Here is a 20,933-nt window from a genome sequence, read left to right on the forward strand (position 1 = left end):
GAGTCAGACACGACTGATTGAGCACACACATGCACGCACATATATTGACCTTATATCTTGTGATTTTCGAAAACTCACTTATTCTAGTAGCTTTTTTTTATATACAGATTTCTTGGGAATGTGCACAATTCTACACAATTATATGGCTATATAATAAATGCAGTTTTATCTCCCTAATTTTTATACTCTTTCTCTCTTTCTCTTACCTTATTATAATAACTAAGATATCCAGTACAGTTTTGACTAGACATGGTGAGAATTGATATTTTTTCTTATTCCTGATTTAGGGAGAAAGCCTCTCTTTTTTACCAGTGTGATATTAGCTGTAGGTTTCACTTAGATCCTTTTCATCAAGTTGAGGAAGTTCATTCTGCTCCTAGATTGTTGAGAGCTCTTATCATGAAAGGTTATTGAGTTTTATCAAATACCATTTCACATTCTATTGATATAAATTGTCTGTAAGTTGAATTATATTTATTGATTTTTGAATGTTGAACCAACCTTGTATTCTTGGGATAAATCCCATGTGGGGCTGATGTAGTATCCTTTTTATAATGCTGCATTGAATCTGATAGTATCTTTCACCCCTATATTCATTTTAAAACTTTTTTCAGATGGGTTTTTTTTCTGTTGCAGTAAAATATCCATAATACAAAACTTACATTTTAATCATTTGTAAATGTTCATTTACATTAATTATATTCACATTGTTGTGCAGCAGTCACCTCTGTCCATCTCCAGAGCTTTTCATCATTCCAGACTGAAACACTGTGCTAATTAAATACTGACTTCTGATTCTCCCTCATTCCAGCTCTAGTAACCACTAATCTACAATTTGTTTCTATGAATTTGATTACTCTAGGTATCGCATACAAGTAGAATCATATACTATATGCCCATTTGTGTCTGGCTTATTTCATTCAGTTTCAAGATTTATCCATGTCATAAGATGTCTCAAAATTTCCTTATTTTAAAGCTGATTAATATCTCATTGTATGTACATACGCATTTTGTTTATCCATTCATTCATCTGTCAGTGGACATTTAGATTGTTTCCACCTTTTGGTTATGTGAAAATGCTACTGTGAACATTGGTATATAAATATTTGTTCAAGTCCCTGCTGTCAATCTGTGAGTTATACCTAGAAGTGGAATTGTTGAGTGAAAAAGTTGGCTTAAAGCTCAACATTCAGAAAACGAAGATCATGGCATCCGGTCCCATCACTTCATGGGAAACAGATGGGGAAACAGTGGAAACAGTGTCAGACTTTATTTTTCTGGGCTCCAAAATCACTGCAGATGGTGACTGCAGCCATGAAATTAAAAGACGCTTACTCCTTGGAAGGAAAGTTATGACCAACCTAGATAGCATATTCAAAAGCAGAGACATTACTTTGCCAACAAAGGTTTACCTAGTAAAGGCTATGGTTTTTCCTGTGGTCATGTATGGATGTGAGAGTTGGACTGTGAAGAAGGCTGAGCACCAAAGAATTGATGCTTTTGAACTGTGGTGTTGGAGAAGACTCTTGAGAGTCCCTTGGACTGCAAGGAGATCCAACCAGTCCATTCTGAAGGAGATCAGCCCTGGGATTTCTTTGGAAGGAATGATGCTAAAGCTGAAACTCCAGTACTTTGGCCACCTCATGCGAAGAGTTGACTCATTGGAAAAACACTCTGATGCTGGGAGGGATTGGGGGCAGGAGGAGAAGGGGACGACAGAGGATGAGATGGCTGGATGGCATCACTGACTCGATGGACGTGAGTCTGAGTGAACTCCGGGAGTTGGAGATGGACAGGGAGGCCTGGTGTGCTGCGATTCATGGGGTCGCAAAGAGTTGGACATGACTGAGTGACTGATCTGATCTGATCTGATGATAATTCTGTGTTTAATTTTTGAGGCAACCCCACATGATTTTGTATAGCACTTGCATCATTTTCTATTTTCTCTAGCAATGCACAAGGGTTCCAGTTTCTCCACATCTTTATCAACTCTTAGTGTTTTGTTTTTTAAAAATTGCCATCCTAATGGGTGTAAAGTGGTGCTCATGGATTTTTTCGTGTCTATGTATATAAGAGAAATTGGTCTGTAGTTTCCTTTTTATAAATGGATTTAAGTATTTTGGGCAGTATCTTATGTGTTTTGGACAGTATTTAAGTTATTTTGGACAGGAAGTAAACAAATGAGAAGTCAAGGATGTCCTGAAGGTTTCCTGGTTGTAGTACAAGATGTGTAGTGCAACAGAGACTCTTGAAGAAGAGTAGATTGTAAAGGGCAGGGAGAAAGGATTGGAACAAAAAATACTGATTTAATTATTGTGAATTTTGAGCTCACAAGGACTATGGGCCATCCTGGTAGAGATATAAAGGAAGACGTTGAGAAAAAATAAGTAAAGCTGGAGGAAGGAGTAAGGACCAAGGAACACAAATAAAGGTAACTTCTATTCTGGGAGATAGTGAAGGACAGAGAAGCCTGGCGTGCTGCAGTTCATGGGGCCACAAAGAGACACAACCAAGCGACTAAAGAGTAACAACTATCTGCTAAGTCACTTCAGTCGTGTCCGACTCTGTGCAACCCCATAGATGGCAGCCCACCAGGCTCCTCTGTCCTTGGGATTCTCCAGGCAAGAACACTGGAGTGGGTTGCCATTTCCTTCTCCAATGCATGAAAGTGAAAAGTGAAGGTTAAGTCGCTCACTCATTTCCAACTCTTAGCGACCCCATGGACTGAAGCCTACCAGGCTCCTCCGCCCATGGGATTTTCCAGGCAAGAGTATCAGAGTGGAGTGCCATTGCCTTCTCCGAACAACTGTCTACTGAGCGCCAATTACTCTAGTGTTTAGGAATTACCAGTCCAAGTGTAGTAGATGAAGTCACAGAAATGTACAGGTCCTCCGAGAGACAGAAGGCCAGGAACAGAACACTGAAGAACAAAAATTTAAAGATGTGACAGCAAAGAAACAGTCAATACTGATCAGTTCAGTCACTCAGTTGTGTCTGACTCTTTGTGACCTGAGGGACTGCAGCATGCCAGGCTTTCCTGTCCATCACCAACTCCTGACACTTGCTCAAACTCATGTTTGAGTCAGTGATGCCATCCAACTGTCTCACTGTGTCGTCTTCTTCTCCTCCCACCTTCAGTCTTTCCCAGCATCAGGGTCTTTTCCAATGAGTCAGTTCTTCACATCAGGTGGCCAAAGTATTGGAGCTTCAGCTTCAGCATCAGTCCTTCCAATGAATATTTAGGACTGATTTCCTTTAGGATGGGCTGGTTGGATCTCTTGCAGTCCAAGGGACTCTCAAGAGTCTTCTCCAACACCACAGTTTAAAAGCATCAGTTCTTCAGTGCTCAGCTCTTTATGGTCCAACTCTCACATCCATACATGACTACTGAAAAAACTATAGCTTTGACTAGATGGACCTTTATTGGCAAAGTAATGTCTCTCCTTTTTAATATGCTGTCTAGGTTTGTCATAGCTTTTCTTCCAAGGAGCAAGTGTCTTTTAATTTCATGGGTGCAGTCACCATCTGCAGTGATTTTGGAGCCCAAGAAAATAAAGACTGTCAAGAAGTGATGGGACCAGATGCCATGATCTTAGTTTTCTGAATGTTTTAGTTTTAAGCAACAAGGTATAAGTGTTCTTTTTGCTAATATAAACATTTCAAATCTGACATTCTAAATTAAGCTACTTTCTGTTTTAATTCTGAAAAGTAAAGATAAAGCTTTAAAAATTGTCTCTAAATGTGTTATCATTTTAAATTCAAAGATGCACCAGGATGAAATCACACGAGGACAAAACAAAGCCCTTGACAACCCATTAGGCGTTTTAAAGCATTTATTTTAAAAATCAGAATGATGCACTATATTTACTCACATATATTCCTGTTTGTTACCAGATATTTTCAGCAAACAGACATCTTTAAGCCTCTTCATCTGCTTTTATCAAACCTTCAAAGTGGATCCTGCTGCTGTTGACAATCACAGCAGCCCGCTAGGGGTAAAGTATGGGGAGAGAAAAATAATCACATACTCCTCAGAATTCAGAAATAATAAAACACTTGAATGGGTAAAATGTACATACAAATAGTGACAGAATTTTCATACACACTCTAAAAGGAAGAATAATATAAACATATCACATATTTATTCATTGCTCATCATCCAACCAAATATTTTGTATTATTTAAAACTATCAAGTTCTAGATTTTTGTAGGATAGCTATTAAACGGATGACTACTTCTTTAAAATTACCTGTTTAAAGACACATGATCTTTTGAAAATGCAGTTAAGCACTGCAAATGGTAAGGGATTTCATGAAATCCAGTGTTACTGACCTGATATAATTATCCTTAAGGTAGGAAGAATACAACATATGACTTACACGTGTACATGTTTTTTTCTCTCTACCCACCCCCACCCAATCTCTGAATTCAACAGATTCCTTCTAATTGACTTCAACTCTCTTTGAAGTTTTAAAGAGAAACAGAGATGGTCCTTGCTTGCAAGAGTTCATTCATCGAGGGAAAGCCAACACGTCCATGCAGACAGACAGACATCCGCAGGAGGGGAAGCCATGGGAACAGAGGTGTTGAAGGTCTTCAGGTCTTCAGAGATCATTCTAGATGTTAAAGTAGGACTTCACCAGTGAAAGTGAAGACGAATGGGTAGTAGTGGTGGGGAAGAATGTTAGGCAAAGAGCACAAAATGAACATTGCCTAGGAAGCTGCCAAATGAAGAACATCTTCAGGGGCGATGCATTTGTGAGGAGGTAGAGTGTGGGTGTGCAGTGAAATGCAAATGTTAGAAAAATGGGTTGAAGCCAGGTTGAGAGGGGCTTGGATACACTGTGAAAGATTTTAATTTTTCTTGTGTGTGTGTGAAGGAGTAACTGAATGTAAGAAGGTGGGATGACATGCCCACTGTTGCCTGAAGGAAGATGTGTCTGCTGCTTGGTGAAGGAGTTCCAGCCACATAAAAAGCTTGTACTCTGCTGTAAGTCCTGAATAAAACTTTCTTCATCTTAAAACATGAGAAATTAAATAAATCCAGGAAAAAGAAAATCCCAATAATTTTAAAGAATCTTTTTTTTTAACATGACATTAATATAATCACCCTCTTCAAGTATATGTGCAAGATTCAAGAGTTCAACCAATTCATCTTAGAAAGAAATGGACCATCAAGAGAAATGAAGGGACTTGATTATACTACTTTGTCAGAAGTAGAATCCCAAATGTTGGGTTGGCCAAAAAGTTCATTTGGGCTTTTCCACACCACGTTAGGGAGAAACCCAAATGAACTTTTTTGACCAACCCAATAGGATAAAGGTCTTGAGAATCCAAGTTCAGCCTTTTCTCCACATTTCCTGGCATTCAATAATATATATTTTGGGGAAATCATTTTTAAAAGAGTTCTGGTTTAACTGGGGAGAAGAGCATCAAATATTTTCACCCTCAAGTGACCACGAAGTATTAAAAGAAAGATTTTTTTAACCAACGAGTGTTAAATGAAAGATTTTTCCAATGGAGGTCCTGAGGGTATCTGTTTTCATTAAACAGAAAAAGACATGAATAACTATTTCAATTGTACATAAGTGGTTATGCTTAAAAATATAAAGATGACAGAAAATCAGTTTCTCATTTAAAACGTCCTTGAGTTTGTTTCCTTCCTTTTTTCTTGGCAAAATGAAAGGAATTTCAGACTAGTCTTTTGATAGCCACAGATCTTCAAATAATGAAGACAAAATTAATTGATTCATACCATCTGTAAATTTTGTTGAGTACCTAATGGCAAATAAATGTTACTAGCCCTACCACTAGTGGCTTATAATTAAAATAGGATTTGGAGCACTTGATGAAGATATATTACTCCTCCCTGAAAGCAAATTTAAGAAATGTTCTCTATTTAGATATACGCTAATTCACTTATAAAGAACAAAGAACTGTATATAATTAAAAACAAGAACATGTATATTTTTTCAATGAGAAAAAAATCATTTGGAAAGGGAAAAAAGTGGAAGCTAAGCAAAGGAAACTTAGAGGTTAAGTATTATTGATACTGAGCTGAATATAAACACCAAGCACAGTTATGTTACAAGAAAGTGAGACTGAAATGTTAAGTCTTTCAGTGTGGACACAAAATTACTGAAGTTATTTCTTTTTATTTACTGTGGGTTATTCTGGAGAGGAACAAGATGTTTTCAAGTTGGTAAAATAAAGCCAAGATCCAAGACACATTAATGAAAATGGTTTCACTGGAAAAGTATGACTGTGCTAGGATATATGTGTTATCTACAGGATTTGGTCAGATTCTCGGGGGTCTTCATGTTTTAGCTGAAGTGTTTTAGACTCACATTTTAGACTCCATTCTAGAATGTATGCCAAAGGCAATTCAAATTCATTTCAAATGTCTATGACAAAAATAAATGCCATAAAGAAAAACCTATTCTTGGAAGATTCAATAATCCTGGACTGGGATGTTGCAAAAATGACATGAGACATTTACTCAGTACCTAATTAGTGTATAATAACTGTCAGTGGTAACAATAATTCAGTTCAGTCACTCAGTCGTGTCCGACTCTTTGTGACCTCATGAATTGCAGCACGCAATTAGAAGATCTGTATTTTTATCCTGATTCTGCTACTGAATAAATTGTGAGCATGAACAACTCTACTTCTCCAGGCCTCAGTCTCCCAACATAGAAAATGAGACAGTTAAACCAGACCATCCCAAGGAGTCATTTCAGGTTTAAAAAAAAAAATCCAATTATTCCAATCCAGACATCAAGGAATAGTCTCACTATGTAAGCAATGTTTTCACCTCGAGCCCCTCAACGAATAAAGTTAAATAAAATTTTCCATGGTCCAGTTTGCATATAATTATTTTGATCTAATATTTACTGGGTTTACAAAATTATAAAATACACACAAAAAACAGTTTCCTAAAGTGGTTCCAATACAGATAATTTGAGAACTTAAGTACATATTATTAAGTATATTTAACAACTCAGTTCATACAGGTTGACAAATACAATGGAAAAGTAGACTGCCTAAAGATTTTAAGAGATTAAACTCCACGTTCTGTAAATTCTATTAAAAAAATAAGCCACTACATATTAGTACATCACACTAAAATATATTTTAAAGTATACTCTCCCTCTTAAATGGCAGTGATTATACATTAGGGCAACCACAGAGCACTTACAAACTTTTTTCCATTCAACATCATCCATACCCATGATACATCCTGTTTGGTCAGCTCCAGTGTCTCTCTTGCGTCTGAGCTTTTGTTGGAGTTCTCCTATTTTGACAGTTACAGCCTTTTCCCATAACTGTAGCTATCCATCCAGAAATGCCCAGTGTCTGAGGCTGGGGAAACAGGTGGTTCAGAGGTGAATGTAAGAAAAGGGATATGATTCAGTGACTGGAGACATAATTGTGTACCACAGGCAGTTTATATGATCTCTTTTTAGGCAGGAAGCTTTGTCAGACTGAATAAGATTCAGGCTAGAGACAGCTTTGTGTGATTTCCGAGTTCTCCCTCCCTTAGTGTTAGGGAAGGGGGGATTAAGAGAGGCTGTACGTCGGCTGACTTCATGTTACCTTTGCTTTTAAATGCCACTGAGAGACTGATGATACCAGATGTTTCTTTATTAAAAGGACCTGTCCACCTGAGCTTTAATCAGATAAGCCCCGTTTTTCATATATTGAGATTCTTGAGAGCTAGCGACAAATTCAGGCTGGAATGGGATATATCACAAAGCAGACATTCTTCTCTGTTTTCATTCAGATGTGGTCTCTCTGACTGTCAGGAAGTCCTTAGCCTATGTGGTAGAGACCTAACCAATGAACACAGATCACAGGGCACTGAGAGAAGGAGACTTCTATCCTTGAGATCCAAACTTTTTTTTTTCACTCTCCTGGCAAGAAAAGGTACATCAACCTCCTCCAACACTAGGGAAACTCAAAATGTTTATTCATTCACCTCCCTTTAGTTTATAGAATATGCACTTTAATGACAACACAAAAGTAAATTATCAGATTTCAGTTGTAAATACTGACACAACACATTAAGTATATTCCTTGGTCCCTATGTATGGATGTATTTTTCCACATTCCTACTGTCCACTTCAGGTCTGAGATGCTGTCTCCCTTCTGGCACTTTCTCCTCTAAGCAGGCTCTACAGCATAGCATCCCAATCTTGAATCTTCTCGCTCAAGTTCAGTGGTCAGGATTTGATCCTTCCTTAGAAAACGCTGTGCTGGGGTCTCATTGGGTGGTCTTGTGTGATCCAATCAGATTGCTTGTGAACAAAAAGAGGAGTCAAAGAGAACTTGGGTTTCCAGGTAAAAATAAAGTGCTGCCCCCTATAAATCACAGTCTCTGTGGAGTAAGGTGTCTTCCTAAAGAGGTAGAAATAATAGGGGGTGTGTGTTGCAGATGCCCGCATTTCAATGATACTGAACACTGTATCTTTAAGGGCTTAAAATGGACTGACTCCACTCATCTCTCTGATTTTTTCATAAGTAAGCCAGAACACCAGTGACCAAGGGGTCTGAAAGATTAACCAAAGAAGTTAGTGCATATTTCAAAGCAATTATAAATCTTCTACACATATGCATACACATCTTTGAATGATGAACTCATTTTGAATCCACTTAGGCTGAAAACAAATATTTTGGCATTTCACCTATCTAGAGCACCTTATCATTTATAAAGCATTTTCAGGTCTTTTTTGTCACAGATGTCTCCAAACAATTTATAATGGAAAGGAAAGGTATTGATACCCCTGTTTTACAGATGAGGGCACTAAGGCTTAGCAATCAGATGCCTGCCAGCATGGTGGAGTTGGACCTTGGGCTTCTGACTTCCATTCCAGGGTTCCTTTTACTGACCATTACTGGATAAAAGGCTAGGACTCAGCATGCCTGAATTCTAGGCTGGGCTCTTTTCTTCTACATGTAGTTTGTGTAATGTATGGAGCATGACAAGGAAGCCCTGAAGAACTTGAAAGTAGAGATGAAAGATTATCCTTTGAGAGTTTGATCATAAAACCAACACCTGGTATATCACATAATGAATATAAAAATGCACATGAAGTGGAGAAAAGGGCTTTCACCTCAGAAAGAACTGGCTATGAAGGTGTCACTGTGCCAAAAGGAATTATAAGGGGATGAGGGTTAATCAAGAACGGAAGATAAAAATGCTAAAGACACAGATGGAGATCACAGAGGAAACAATGGAAGTAATCATCAGAGGAAGTATGTCTTGGATCCAGTTCTTATCTGGTTTGGTTCCTAAGTTACAGGTAATATTGATCAGAGAGAAACCCTAATCACACTAGAGTATAGAGAAATAAACTTAAGCAATTAGAATGTAAAATGTATTTGCTTAGAGTGTTTATAAAGCAACATTTATGTCATATGTGTTTAGAAATGTTGAGCAAGTTATACTAGTAGACTGAGGATTCATTAGTGGATTTAGGAGAATACATCTTTGGTCAATTAAGTGTATGAAGACACAGACAAAGAAGCTGTGACAACACAGTCTTGTGACAATAAAAATGAAGTGAGCCAAGGATATGACTGCAATTGGATCTGGAAGCAGAGGTCTCAGTTAAGAATGGACTAGGCAGTCATTCCTGATGGCTCTGGTTATCAGACTTCTTCCTCAGAGCAACCAAACTATATGTGAAGGAAGTAAATATTAATCAGGGATTAAGCAAAGCAAGGGCATGCTATCCTTAACTAGTGTAAGGAACTGGGATTAGGTTTCGCTGGGTTTTGAAGAGGAGTTAAAGAGGGAGAGCCAAATAGCATGTACAGGATATAGACTGGATATACTGAGCCTCTGCAGAAGGGCATATGGCCAGTACCTTCTTTTACTTGTTTTTTCCTCACTGGCATAGTTGTACCATTGAAAAGAATCCAAGTGTATATGACGCCATGTTATCATAACTGCTGGAAAAAACTTTTTTTCCTCCATGCTTTTACTGTGGGGTTGAACACACAGGGACTCTTGGGTTGACCTTTTTCAATATTAAGTTTACAGATAAGCTCTTCCTGGTAGTAGTAGTCTGTGTTCAGCAGGCAACCTTCTGATTATGACTTGGCTCCCCTATAGTTTGAATTTAGCTATCCAGAGGACTTCAGCATTGAGATCACTGGCCAGATGTATTTCTCAGTGTGGACGAGCCAATGTCCTCTGGTCATCGATTTCAGTGAGTTTGGCTGAAGGGCAGTTGTATGTGCAAAGGCCGATTTACTTGGAAGTGCTCATGAGTCAACAGGCTTCTACGCTCAGGTCCTGTGGCAAATCAACAAAGCCACGCCACCCTGGTGATCTCGGGTGGTTAGCCAGTCTGTCTCCGGTAACCTCTCTTCATCACCACGCCCTGTCTCTGTTTTAAAACTTCCATAATGAGCTGCAGGACTTTGAGATACTCAGTATACCATCCTAGTTAGGACCATGGGTTTAGTTAGAGTTGAACAAATCTGCAGTGGATTCCTAGCTTGGCCATGTACTTGCTACATGAACTTGAGCGAGTTTCTTATACTTTGAGCTGTGTTTTTCTCATCTGAAAAATGAGGATCACACTACCCGTAACGTTAGGTTCTTGTAAGACTTAAAAAATTACGTGTGTAAAGAGCTTAGCACAAAGCTTGTCATATATTAGGTATCCATTCTGAGGTCATTTATACTTCCTGAGTCTCCTGTTACAAAGACAATGGGTCAGATCAAGTGGTCTCAGTGCTCCTTTATACTGGGCTCTTCTCCATCACCTCTTGGTTTCGTTTTTCATCCCTGGTCTCACCCATCCTCATGGTCTTCCCCACCAGAAACATCAAAGTCTCATTTCCCTTCTCTCCCTCCTTCCCTTTCTCTGTCTGATCAGTTACTACGTCCTGTGGAGTCGAACACAAATGTTCTTGAAATTCACCTTCTCTCCATTTCTACCATCATCTCCTGGCTAGACCACCGCCCAAACTTCCCTTCTTGCATGCTAACTTTCACAATAGCTTCGACATTGCTGCCACAGTAGACTTGTCCCCAAGCAAGTATTAGCACATGGCTCCTGGGTTCAAACAGGTGCTTGCTACTGCAGTTTCACCTCAACTACTGAATTGGCCCCCCAGGTCCTTCGCAGCCTGGTGCCTAAATGCTCTTCTATGTGCTCTTCCATCGTCTGCCCTCTGAGGACCTACAGTCTAGCCACACAGAATTTTCTGCAGTTCACCAGACATTTTGGGGTCACCCTTGACTTGCTTATGTTGCTTCCTCATGCTTTTCTTGACAAACACCTACTGATCCTTCAAAGCTCGGATCAGGGATCACCTCTGGGAGGCCTTTTGGGACTTCTCAAAGAGTTCAAGCCATTTTTCTCCACTATATGTGTTTTCATGTTTTGTTCACAGCACTGGCAACCTCTTTAGTAATCTGTGTCCTCTGAAGCCAGACTGCCCGGGTTTTAGGCCCTGATGCCAGTAGTTAATAACCACTTAGCCTGGCCAAGTTATTTAGACACGTCACTTTAGTTTTCTCCTCTATAAATGAAATATATGATAGTAACGTTCCAAATAGATTGTTGGGAGAACTCAATGAGTTAAGCCATGAATATGATTAGCACAGCACTGGCCATATAGCAAGTGACTTCATAATCTTAGCTTTATAATCTGTGTAATTTTAACTACTTACATGTCTATCTTCTCCCATCACATTGTACACTCCTTGAGAGCAAAAACATACACATCATATTCCTTGTTGTTACCAGCACTTATAATAGGACCTGGTTTATGCAGGCCAAGTCAAAATCTTCCTTTCCATTAAATATCCATAGATTTGAGATAACTTCAAAGTATAATCAAAACAATGAAAATAATCTTTTACAGCTTAGGTGTGCTTTTGTATCAGATAATGCCAAGGGCTTTGGCTGTTAGTTTCATGTTAATAGATAGATACCTACTACCCTTGGTGATGTCATTTATCCCCAGCGCTTCAGTTATTATCTGTGTGTAGATGGTGCTCAGGTCTAATGTGCCATCCTCATGATTCTAAGATCCAGGCCAATATATGAAGCTAGTCATCTAGATATCTCTTCTTAAATGTCCTGCTGCTGCTGCTGCTGCTGCTGCTGCTGCTGCTAAGTCGCTTCAGTCGTGTCCAACTCTGTGCGACCCTATAGATGGCAGCCCACCAGGCTCCCCCATCCCTGGGATTCTCCAGGCAAGAACACTGGAGTGGTTTTCCATTTCCTTCTCCAACGCATGAAACTGAAAAGTGAAAGTGAAGTCGCTCAGTCGTATCTGACTCTTTGCGACCCCATGGACTGCAGCCTACCAGGCTCCTCCGCCCATGGGATTTTCCAGGCAAGAGTACTGGAGTGGGGTGCCATTGCCTTCTCCCTTAAATGTCCTATGAGTATCCAAAACTGAACATATCCAAACTAAACTTGAGATTCCACCATGAAATCTTCTTCCCTGCAAATGATCCCATTTTAGGAAACTACATCATTGGTTGCTCAGGGCAGGAGTCTGGGAATGAAGCTCGATTTTTCTTTGCTTTCTCCAACCATTTCCCCATCTCCATCCGGTTGTGTTCTTTTTTATCTCCTTTCTATCCCCACCCCTCCTTTTTTTTTTTTTTTAAATCTATCTTCTTCTGTCCCCACTGTCATATTCTAGTCTGAGTTATCATTATCTGTCATCTGTCACAACCCCTGGTCTTTCCTCAACCCACACAGCAGCCAGAATGATCTTCCTAAAAGCACACGTCATCAGGCCAATGCCCCTCACTCTCATGGACCCTGTGGCCGCTCCCAGTCCCATCCCTGCCTCTCTCTGGCCTCACCCTGGGCTTCTTTCCTCCACATCTCTGTGCCTTGGCCAGCTGGCTTTCCTTCAGTTCTCTGAATGCATCATGTCCTTTGTCCACTCCAGCTAGTTCCTACACTCAGAGTGTTCTTTTCTTCCCTTTAACCTAGTTAAGTCCCAGTCATTCTTCAAATCTCAGTGAGAAATCCATTCTCCAATGAGGTTTACTTAACCTCCTAGCTTAGGTGGTCCTTACTTGCTGTCTATTCTGAAAGCACCATGACCCTGCACCCTGCCCCCTCCCAACTCTTCACTCAGGGTTTGTCTTGACCTAGACTGGAAGCTCTAACACTGGAGCAGGGGCTGAGGCTCTTAGGTTCCTCCTAAAGTCAGGCACTGAGACAGGGCTTTGTATGGAACAGGTGCTCAATTCATATGATTGTACTATATTGTGTAAAGCATTGATTGAATTTCTAAACCTGTAACTCCTATTGTTTCAAATATGTTCTAACTCACAAAATACTCGAGTACCTTGTTTTTATTGTATTTGTTATTTAGATAAGTCTAACTCTACATGTTAATTCACTTTAGTAAAAAACAGTATCCAAACCAAATGAAATGACATGATGTCTTCTTCCTAAGCAGAGCTTTGTGGTGATAGGTATTAATGGGTGGTAGTGGTGGCTTAATCGCTATGTCATGTCTGACTTGCTACCCCATGGACTGAAGCCTGCCAGGCTCCTCTGTCCATGGGATTCTCTAGGCAAGAATACTAGAGTAGGTCGCCATTTCCTTCTCCAGGGGATCTTCCTGACCCAGGGATTGAACCTATGTCTCCTATATTGCAGGTGGTCTCCTGCATTGCAGGCAAATTTTTAAACTGCTGAGCCACAATGGATAATCCAATATTTATCATCAAAGTAACTAATTTTGTTTGAAATAGTGACATTTTCATAACAATTGTCTCTAGTATGACATCTGTATACCTGTTTCAAACTGCAATATTTTGGCTAAATAGCAAAAGTCTTTACATTTCAGAACAATCTATCCACTGGTTTTATAACATCAGACTATCAACCTATTCATTTCTGAGGTAACTGAATTATTTTACCTTAATCTACCAAAGGGGTTGGAGGTAAAAGAAAACAAAAAGAGAGAAGAAAGAAAGAACCATGAGTTGGGGGCAGAACCATGCTGGAAGCCAGAAGTGAAAAGGGAAAATATTGACAGATGAAAAGTAATTTAAGTACAATAAAAACAAAAACAAAGGCAAGAAAAACCTAACTTTACCATTCGAAGCCAAGATGGTAAAAACCCTTTATAGAGACTCAGGAATCCTTCTCCTTGAACAGCTTGAATCAAGCAGTCAGTCGATGATTTATACAGAAGGCCCCTAAAAAGGAAAGCAGACAATTTTGTTAAATTTCTTACATGTAAATAGATGTATAAATAAAATTAAAAAAATAGTCTAGGAAACTTATTTATCTTCCGCTAGTTTAGAACAAATAATATTTGTGCTTCTGTATACATAGTACACCTCTTTTGAGTTTAAAGATATTTTTCAAGGTTGACTGTTGGGATTCACCCCACCCTTGGTCTGATAACTTAGAATTCACTCCATCTAGTCTCTTCACAGAGAACATACTGTTTTATAGCCAATCAAATTTGGGTAATTTGTGTAACTTGGGTAATTTGTGTAACTTGTATTACTCACAAATCATGAGCTTCTGAAAAAATGCCCTGCAAATTCTTAACGAAGTATATTTTCAAAAACTCTATGGAAACAACAAAGTCACAATAAACACCTCGTGTCTAAACAATATGACAGTTAAATTAGCTGATTTCCCCAAATGCACAGTACTTTTCCATCAGACACAAAGCGGGTAACTGCATAAAAACAACTTCCTGGTTGAACACACGTAAACACAAAAATAAACAGGAGGAAGAGTCTTTAAAGAACACTGTTATTATAGACATTCAGATACACGGAGACTAAGACTTTATATCTACCTTCCTTGTTTATCTCGTGGTTGATTCATTATTCGGCTTTTGATGACATCAGCAGGTGTTCCCAGAATAGAAGCTACCAGTCCAGAACATAAGCTGTAGATACAAATAAATGAAATTGAAAGGTAATATGTAGCAGCTTCCAAATTTTAAGGAAGGGGGATTTGATATTTGGAAAGAATGAAATACTAAATCTAGTCCAATAATATTCTTCATACTAATGCTCTTTTAGCATAAAATCAATGATAAATTCATTCATTAAAGAGCTAAAAAAAATTAAAACAATATCTGGTCAACAGATATACACTGAACATCTGCTGGAGGCAGGAACTCTTCTAGGCAGTGAACAAGACAAAAAGATCCTGTCCTCAAGGTACTTAACTGGGGAGAGGCAGAGGAGAAATGAATAATTTCAGGTAAGCTTAGTGCTGTGGAAAAAAAAAATTAAATGAGATCACATGATAGGGATTAACCAGGTGAGAGGCAGTCATGAAAAGGCTCTTGGGTGAGAGCAGATCTTGACATAGATGGTTCCTTCTCACCAGCCAGATCAGAGACTAAAGATGCAGGCAGAGAAGGCTGAGATTTTATTCTCAATGCAAAGGGAAAGGATCTTAAAGTGGGGGGGCAGAAATCACATAATCACTCCTTTTTGAAAAAGGCTTCTGGTCAGTTATTCAAGACAGACAAAATGGATGTGGCCAACCCACTGCAGACTAAATCAAGATTCTTTTAAATGAGTGACTCAACAGTTCAGAGGCCACCAGCAGTTCATTATGTATGTGGGCATGAGAGAGGCAATACAGGAATATGATCGACATCCCATAATCCGAGAAGCCATTAACTGCTGTAAACTTTTCCAGGAGAAACACAGATGACGAGAAGATGGGTGGTCATCCTGAATCAAGCGAAATGAAGGCCTGAAACCCAGGAGTTGGCAGCTGAGTCTAGAGACGGGAATCAGCGGGGTAGGAAGAGTATCTTATCTTGGGCTAATAGAAAGCTAGAACGGAAAACTGTGGACAACTTTTATCTCTTCCCGGAACATCAAGTGTCTCCCAGAGATAAGGACCTCTGACTTCCGGGCCAAGCAAGGCCTTTGAAGTTTCTGAAGGCTGTGTGGTGGGGAGGTTGAAATTGCATTAGGAATCTTCACACTCTCTTACTTTGAACTGCTGGAGCAGCAAGCACCCAAGTTCTTTTATGACTCTTTCAGATCAGGATTGATCATTCAAAGGAGAAACACACTTCAGGAATACCTGAATTCAAGAGAAAGAACCCATATAACCTATTTACATTTTCCAGCAAGTGACCCGACTGTGTGTATAACTTTTCTTGGGTCTCTGTTCACACGACAGGCCTATAAGCAAAGAACTTACTGCTTCACCATATATATCCCGGAGGGGTATATTTAACATTCTTTCTTTTAACATTTTTAACATTCTTTTAAAGTTTAACATTCTTTTAACATTCTTTCCTATTTGTTCAGATCCTCTGAAAGTCAAGATTTAATATCAGAATTCCCCAGCCCAGAATACTGGAGTGGGTAGCCTTTCCCTTCTCCAGGGGATCTTCCCAACCCAGGGACTGAACCCAGGTCTCCCACATTGCAGGCAGATTCTTTACCAGCTGAGCCACAAGGGAAGCCCAAGAATACTGGAGTGGGTAGCCTACCCCTTCTCCAGCAGATCTTCCCAACCCAGGAATCAAACTGGGGTCTCCTGCATTGCAGGCAGATTCTTTACCAACTGAGCTACGAGGGAAGCCCTCATTTTAATATACCTTCATTATTTTTACATAGAAACAGGCAACCAACTACAAAATTCACCTACGTTCTAAAACTGAAGTCTACTAGAAACAGCATGCAAGGCCAGTCAAGAGGTGAGAAAAACAAAGAAGACAGAAAAATATACACAATTTCCCCTTTTTGGCTCAAAAGACTAGAAAGAAACACTATGTTTTCACTTGTTCACTTGCTTCAGAGAGGCTGGGTGCCAGCTCAGCTATACATATGTTTCAAGAGTGGAGACTACTTCTACCAGAGTGTTAATATTATTAATAAATTCTACTTTTAAAAGATAGGCAGCCCTCATTCATTAGTTGTCATTAATTAATGTACTTATTAAAGGATTTTTTTACCTGTATAATAACCACATCAAGGATCCCCTTTGGCAACTGTGGGCCTGTTCGGCACACAGACACCTTGCGGGGCAGCTGCCAGTGGCCTGCCTCATCCTCCTCTTATCAAATTGTTTGCAGGAGGTAGTGTGATCTGGCTAGGTTCCTTTAAATATTAAGAGAGCAAATACTGCATTAAGGAGGCCTCAGGTAAGGTGGTTATCTAGAGTCAAAGTGAGAAGACAGAGCTGTAAAAGTTACATCAATTTTGCCTAGATAGTTGACAGGAACATGGCTACTTTTTGCTATTGACCTTTGTCACTCCTTGCCAGTAATACCCGCCAAGTGAAGCCCAGAATGTGTCTTAAGTGATGATAGACAGAGAGTGATTGGGTACGTCTTCTGTTCTCTCCAGGAGACCAGATGGCTCTGTGCAAGGCTACTCTGAATTAGTCCCTAAGCATGGTTTCAGGATGAACAATCCTCTTCTGCATCAACTAAACAACCACGCTCATGCATGATCTTCATACAGTGTAGGCTAATCTTTTGCCCAGTTTCACCTCTCAACAGCCTCATGATTTAAGAAGAGGGAAAAGGGGGACTCTTCTGGTTTTCCCGTTCTGTGTAATTTCCTTTCTACTTCCTCCTACATTAACATACCTCGCCACGTGCCTCCCCATCTCACTAAAACCCTAGCCGCACGTCTTCTACTGCTCCTTCCCTGCCCTAGAACTTCAGCGTACCCACACCATTGCTTTTAGTAGATGTGCTGCTCAAGTGAGCACAGACCCCATTGTTTTTAATTACGGTAAAATACACATAACATACAGTTTACCCTTAACCATTCTGAAGCACCCAGTTCAGTGCCTACACTATTTTTACTCCTCTTCTTCATATCAACTCCCTTCCCTAGGATGTTGATGGGTCCTATAAATCTCTCGATTGCACAGCTGCAACCCTCTTTAAACCTCGGTGAGCACTCATTCTACCCTGTGATGCAGCATCCAGAACTTCTAGATCACACAGCACTGTTTACCTACCCAGCTGTGAGTTCATGGACAGCAGCTTTTGAGCTGCCTCACGGACCACACATAGTCCCCCTGACCCCATTTAAAAACCTGATCCAGTGGGTAGCTAGTCCCTTTCTTTTAGCACTTACTCTGCAGTGTTTTTATACTTGTTCTGTTTTTCCCCTTGGTAAACTCCCTGGGAAGCAGTGTGGTTTACCTTTTGTATCTACTGCAGGGCCTTGCACAGTGTCTTTAACCCAAACGATGCTCAAACGTACCCACTGAATTGAGTTGGATAATCAATTGTCAGAATCTGACCCTGGGATAGCCCTACAAAAGGGCAAATATTTGGGGAAACTTAACCTGAAATATCCTGCCCCTCTCTTCCACATTTTAACTGTAACACACTTTAAGAAATTGCTCTTTATAAAGGTACTATCGCCTTTCTTTAAGGGTGTTATCACTAGGTTCCCAATCAGAAGAGACAAAAGTTAGAATTTATGCCAAATATGGAAGAAAGAGTGAGATAGAAAAAAATAGAAAGAGACAAGTTAAAACAGTCTTACCTTGATAAGCCATGAGTCACGATATTGTCCTCAAGTGGCGTATTCAATACCAAGTAGTGTTTTACTGTGTCATAAGTGGTTAAATCTGGCAATACACAGAGAAAGAAAGTTTAAATGTCATTCACTCAACAATGAACGTCTTCTGTGTCAAGAATGTGCTAAGCGTGGGACAAGAATGTATACAAAGATGAAAGATCCCATTCTTGTTCTCAAGCAGAGAAAAGCAGAGCGACAGAGGGAGGGGGAGGAAAAAAGGAAGAGAGACAGACACTCAATTATATCATCTGAACATCTGAATCCAGCTTTGCTCAGAGTCAGCTCAACCCCTGCACTTTTCAGTGCTGGAGCTCACAAATGCCTTTTTTAGCCTAAGCTAGGCTGAATTGAGATTCTATCACTTTAAACAAAAGATCCTGGCCATTATTCTACATGAAGCTTTTTACACTTTTTTTCTAATGGCAATGAAGAGCTGTTGAAAGGTTTTAAACAGGGGAGGACTAGATCACAACCATGGAATTTTATAAAGATTACCTACACCAAAGAATAGGGAAGTGAACTGTAAAGAGCTAGGAATGGGTAGATATATTTGATCATTCACTGGACATCCGAGAGCGTACCATGTGGTGGGCATTATTCTACATACTGGGGCAAGAGCCATGGACAATCGCCATTCTTTGTTGAAGGAGGAGACAATAAACAAGTAAGTAAGCCACGTGGCATTTCGGATGGCAGTAACTGCTCTGAAGACAAATCAGGCAGGAAAAGGGGACAGTGAGGGTGCAAGGGTGGGGAAGGATGGTGCGTGTGAATTTTAAATAGAACAGTTGGAGATGACCTCAAAATAATATTTGAGTGGAGACCTGCAGGAAGCTTGAGGAAGTAAACTTTGGAGATATCTATGAGAAAGTGTCCTAGGCAGAACCACAGTAGGTCAAAAAGGCAAAAGTCAGCTTCGTATGTTAGAGGAACGGCAAGAACACTGGTTTAACAGGAGCAGAGGAGGCAAGAGTCGGAGAAGGGGACTGGGGCAGAGGAGTGGCTAACCTGGGCTAGTATTTACAAGATCACTGTGATAGTCTACTCAGACTATGGGAGACAAGGCACATTAGACACGACACTACTGCGGTTCTTCTGGTAAGAAAGAGTGGTGGCTTGGATACTGGGGTGTGGAGCACTGGTCAGATTTTGAGTGTTTTGAAGACAGAATCAACAGATCAGCAAGCAGACTAAATATGGAGGGAAAGAAAGGAAGCAAAGATGACTACAAGGCTTTGAGCTTGAACAACTGGAAGGACAGAGCTGCCATTTATAGCGATGTGAAAATGTGAATGGACTGATTTAAATGTTTTAAAATAAGATGACAGACACCAGTGATCCTGATGAGAACAATTTCAGATGCATAGCGGGGCAGAATGGCTGTGCGATGTATGTGTGTATGTGTGTGGGGGGACCAGTTAGGAGATATTTGTAGTGGTCCAGGAGGAGGAGATTAATAGTACTTTGGACCAGGGCGTAGCTCTAGGGATGAGGAGAAGTGGATGAACTTGAGATCTCTCTGGGAGACAGAACTGGCTGGATTTGGTGACTGGTTGGCTGTAAGGAGTAAGTGAAAGCAAAGAGATCAAAATCATGCCTAGGTTTCTGGGTCGTTCAACTAAAAAGCCATCATAAAAATATGATGATATCATATTTTGAGATTGGGAAGAACAGAAAAGGAAGTGATTCAGTAAATGATTTGGTTTGGACACATTCAAAGAAATATATATTTGAGATACCAAATGAAGATGCTAAGCAGATGCTAGAACTTGGAAGAGAACTCTGGGCTGCAAAGATATTGAAGCAATCAATTGAGAAATGATAATCTGAAAGGTTTTCTGAAAACCAGAGTATCTACTAATAGGATGCAGGAGACATCGATGGACTGAAATAGCAAAATATAAAATAGACTTATTTCCTTTGGTGTTTAAGTGGTATGTTACTGTAGCTCTCAAAACTGCTATTTATCAGTTTCTTAGAATCATATACTCTTGGTCTTAGAAAGGAGTCTTTCATCCACTGATTCGTTCATTAAACATTTGTTGATTATGTAAGACGGACTGGGAAAGGTAAGAGGGACTGGGAAAATAAAGAAGAATAAAATACAGTCCACGCCTTCAGGGGGCTCAGAATCCAGGGGGAGGAGATAGACACATAGAAGAAAGCAATGAAATGAGGTAAAAACAGCAAGAGAGCTAAGCCCAGAGAACTACGGGAGCACATAAAGGGCATCCAGCACACCACGACCCGGGAGGGCTGGCTGTGGGAGGCGCAGGGAAAGCACATGATGGAGAAGACAGCTTAGCCACGTATTAAAACATCTGCAGAAGGAACTAAAGAGAAGAGGAAGAGGACAGACGGAGCAGACGCTGAGGCGGTTTGGTGCGTGTAG

The 20,933-nt window shown here is 40.0% G+C and overlaps 1 protein-coding gene across 5 annotated transcripts in view; it reads right to left on the reverse strand.

Annotated features, from left to right (window-relative positions):
• Nucleotides 1-1,613: 1,613 nt before the first annotated feature.
• SLC25A27 (solute carrier family 25 member 27) overlaps nucleotides 1,614-20,933 on the reverse strand; it is a 28,907-nt gene continuing 9,587 nt past the window's right edge. The window contains exons 6-10 of one of the 5 annotated variants that reach the window (XR_011462232.1): nucleotides 18,506-18,590; nucleotides 16,951-17,095; nucleotides 15,978-16,070; nucleotides 14,815-14,907; nucleotides 14,157-14,197 (exon numbers count right to left, since the gene is read on the reverse strand). Coding sequence is in view for 3 of the 5 variants with exons in the window: in XM_005906247.3 (XP_005906309.1) it covers nucleotides 8,478-8,549; nucleotides 14,095-14,197; nucleotides 14,815-14,907; nucleotides 18,506-18,590 (353 nt within the window). In the remaining 2 variants the exon portion in view is untranslated. Of the gene's footprint in view, nucleotides 8,550-14,094; nucleotides 14,198-14,814; nucleotides 14,908-15,977; nucleotides 16,071-16,950; nucleotides 17,153-18,505; nucleotides 18,591-20,933 lie in introns of those variants that run through there. The other 4 variants (XM_005906247.3, XM_014481620.2, XR_011462233.1 and 1 more) reach the window with 4 other exon arrangements.

The sequence above is a fragment of the Bos mutus genome, chromosome 23, assembly GCF_027580195.1.
Source record: "Bos mutus isolate GX-2022 chromosome 23, NWIPB_WYAK_1.1, whole genome shotgun sequence".
Lineage (NCBI taxonomy): Eukaryota > Metazoa > Chordata > Mammalia > Artiodactyla > Bovidae > Bos > Bos mutus.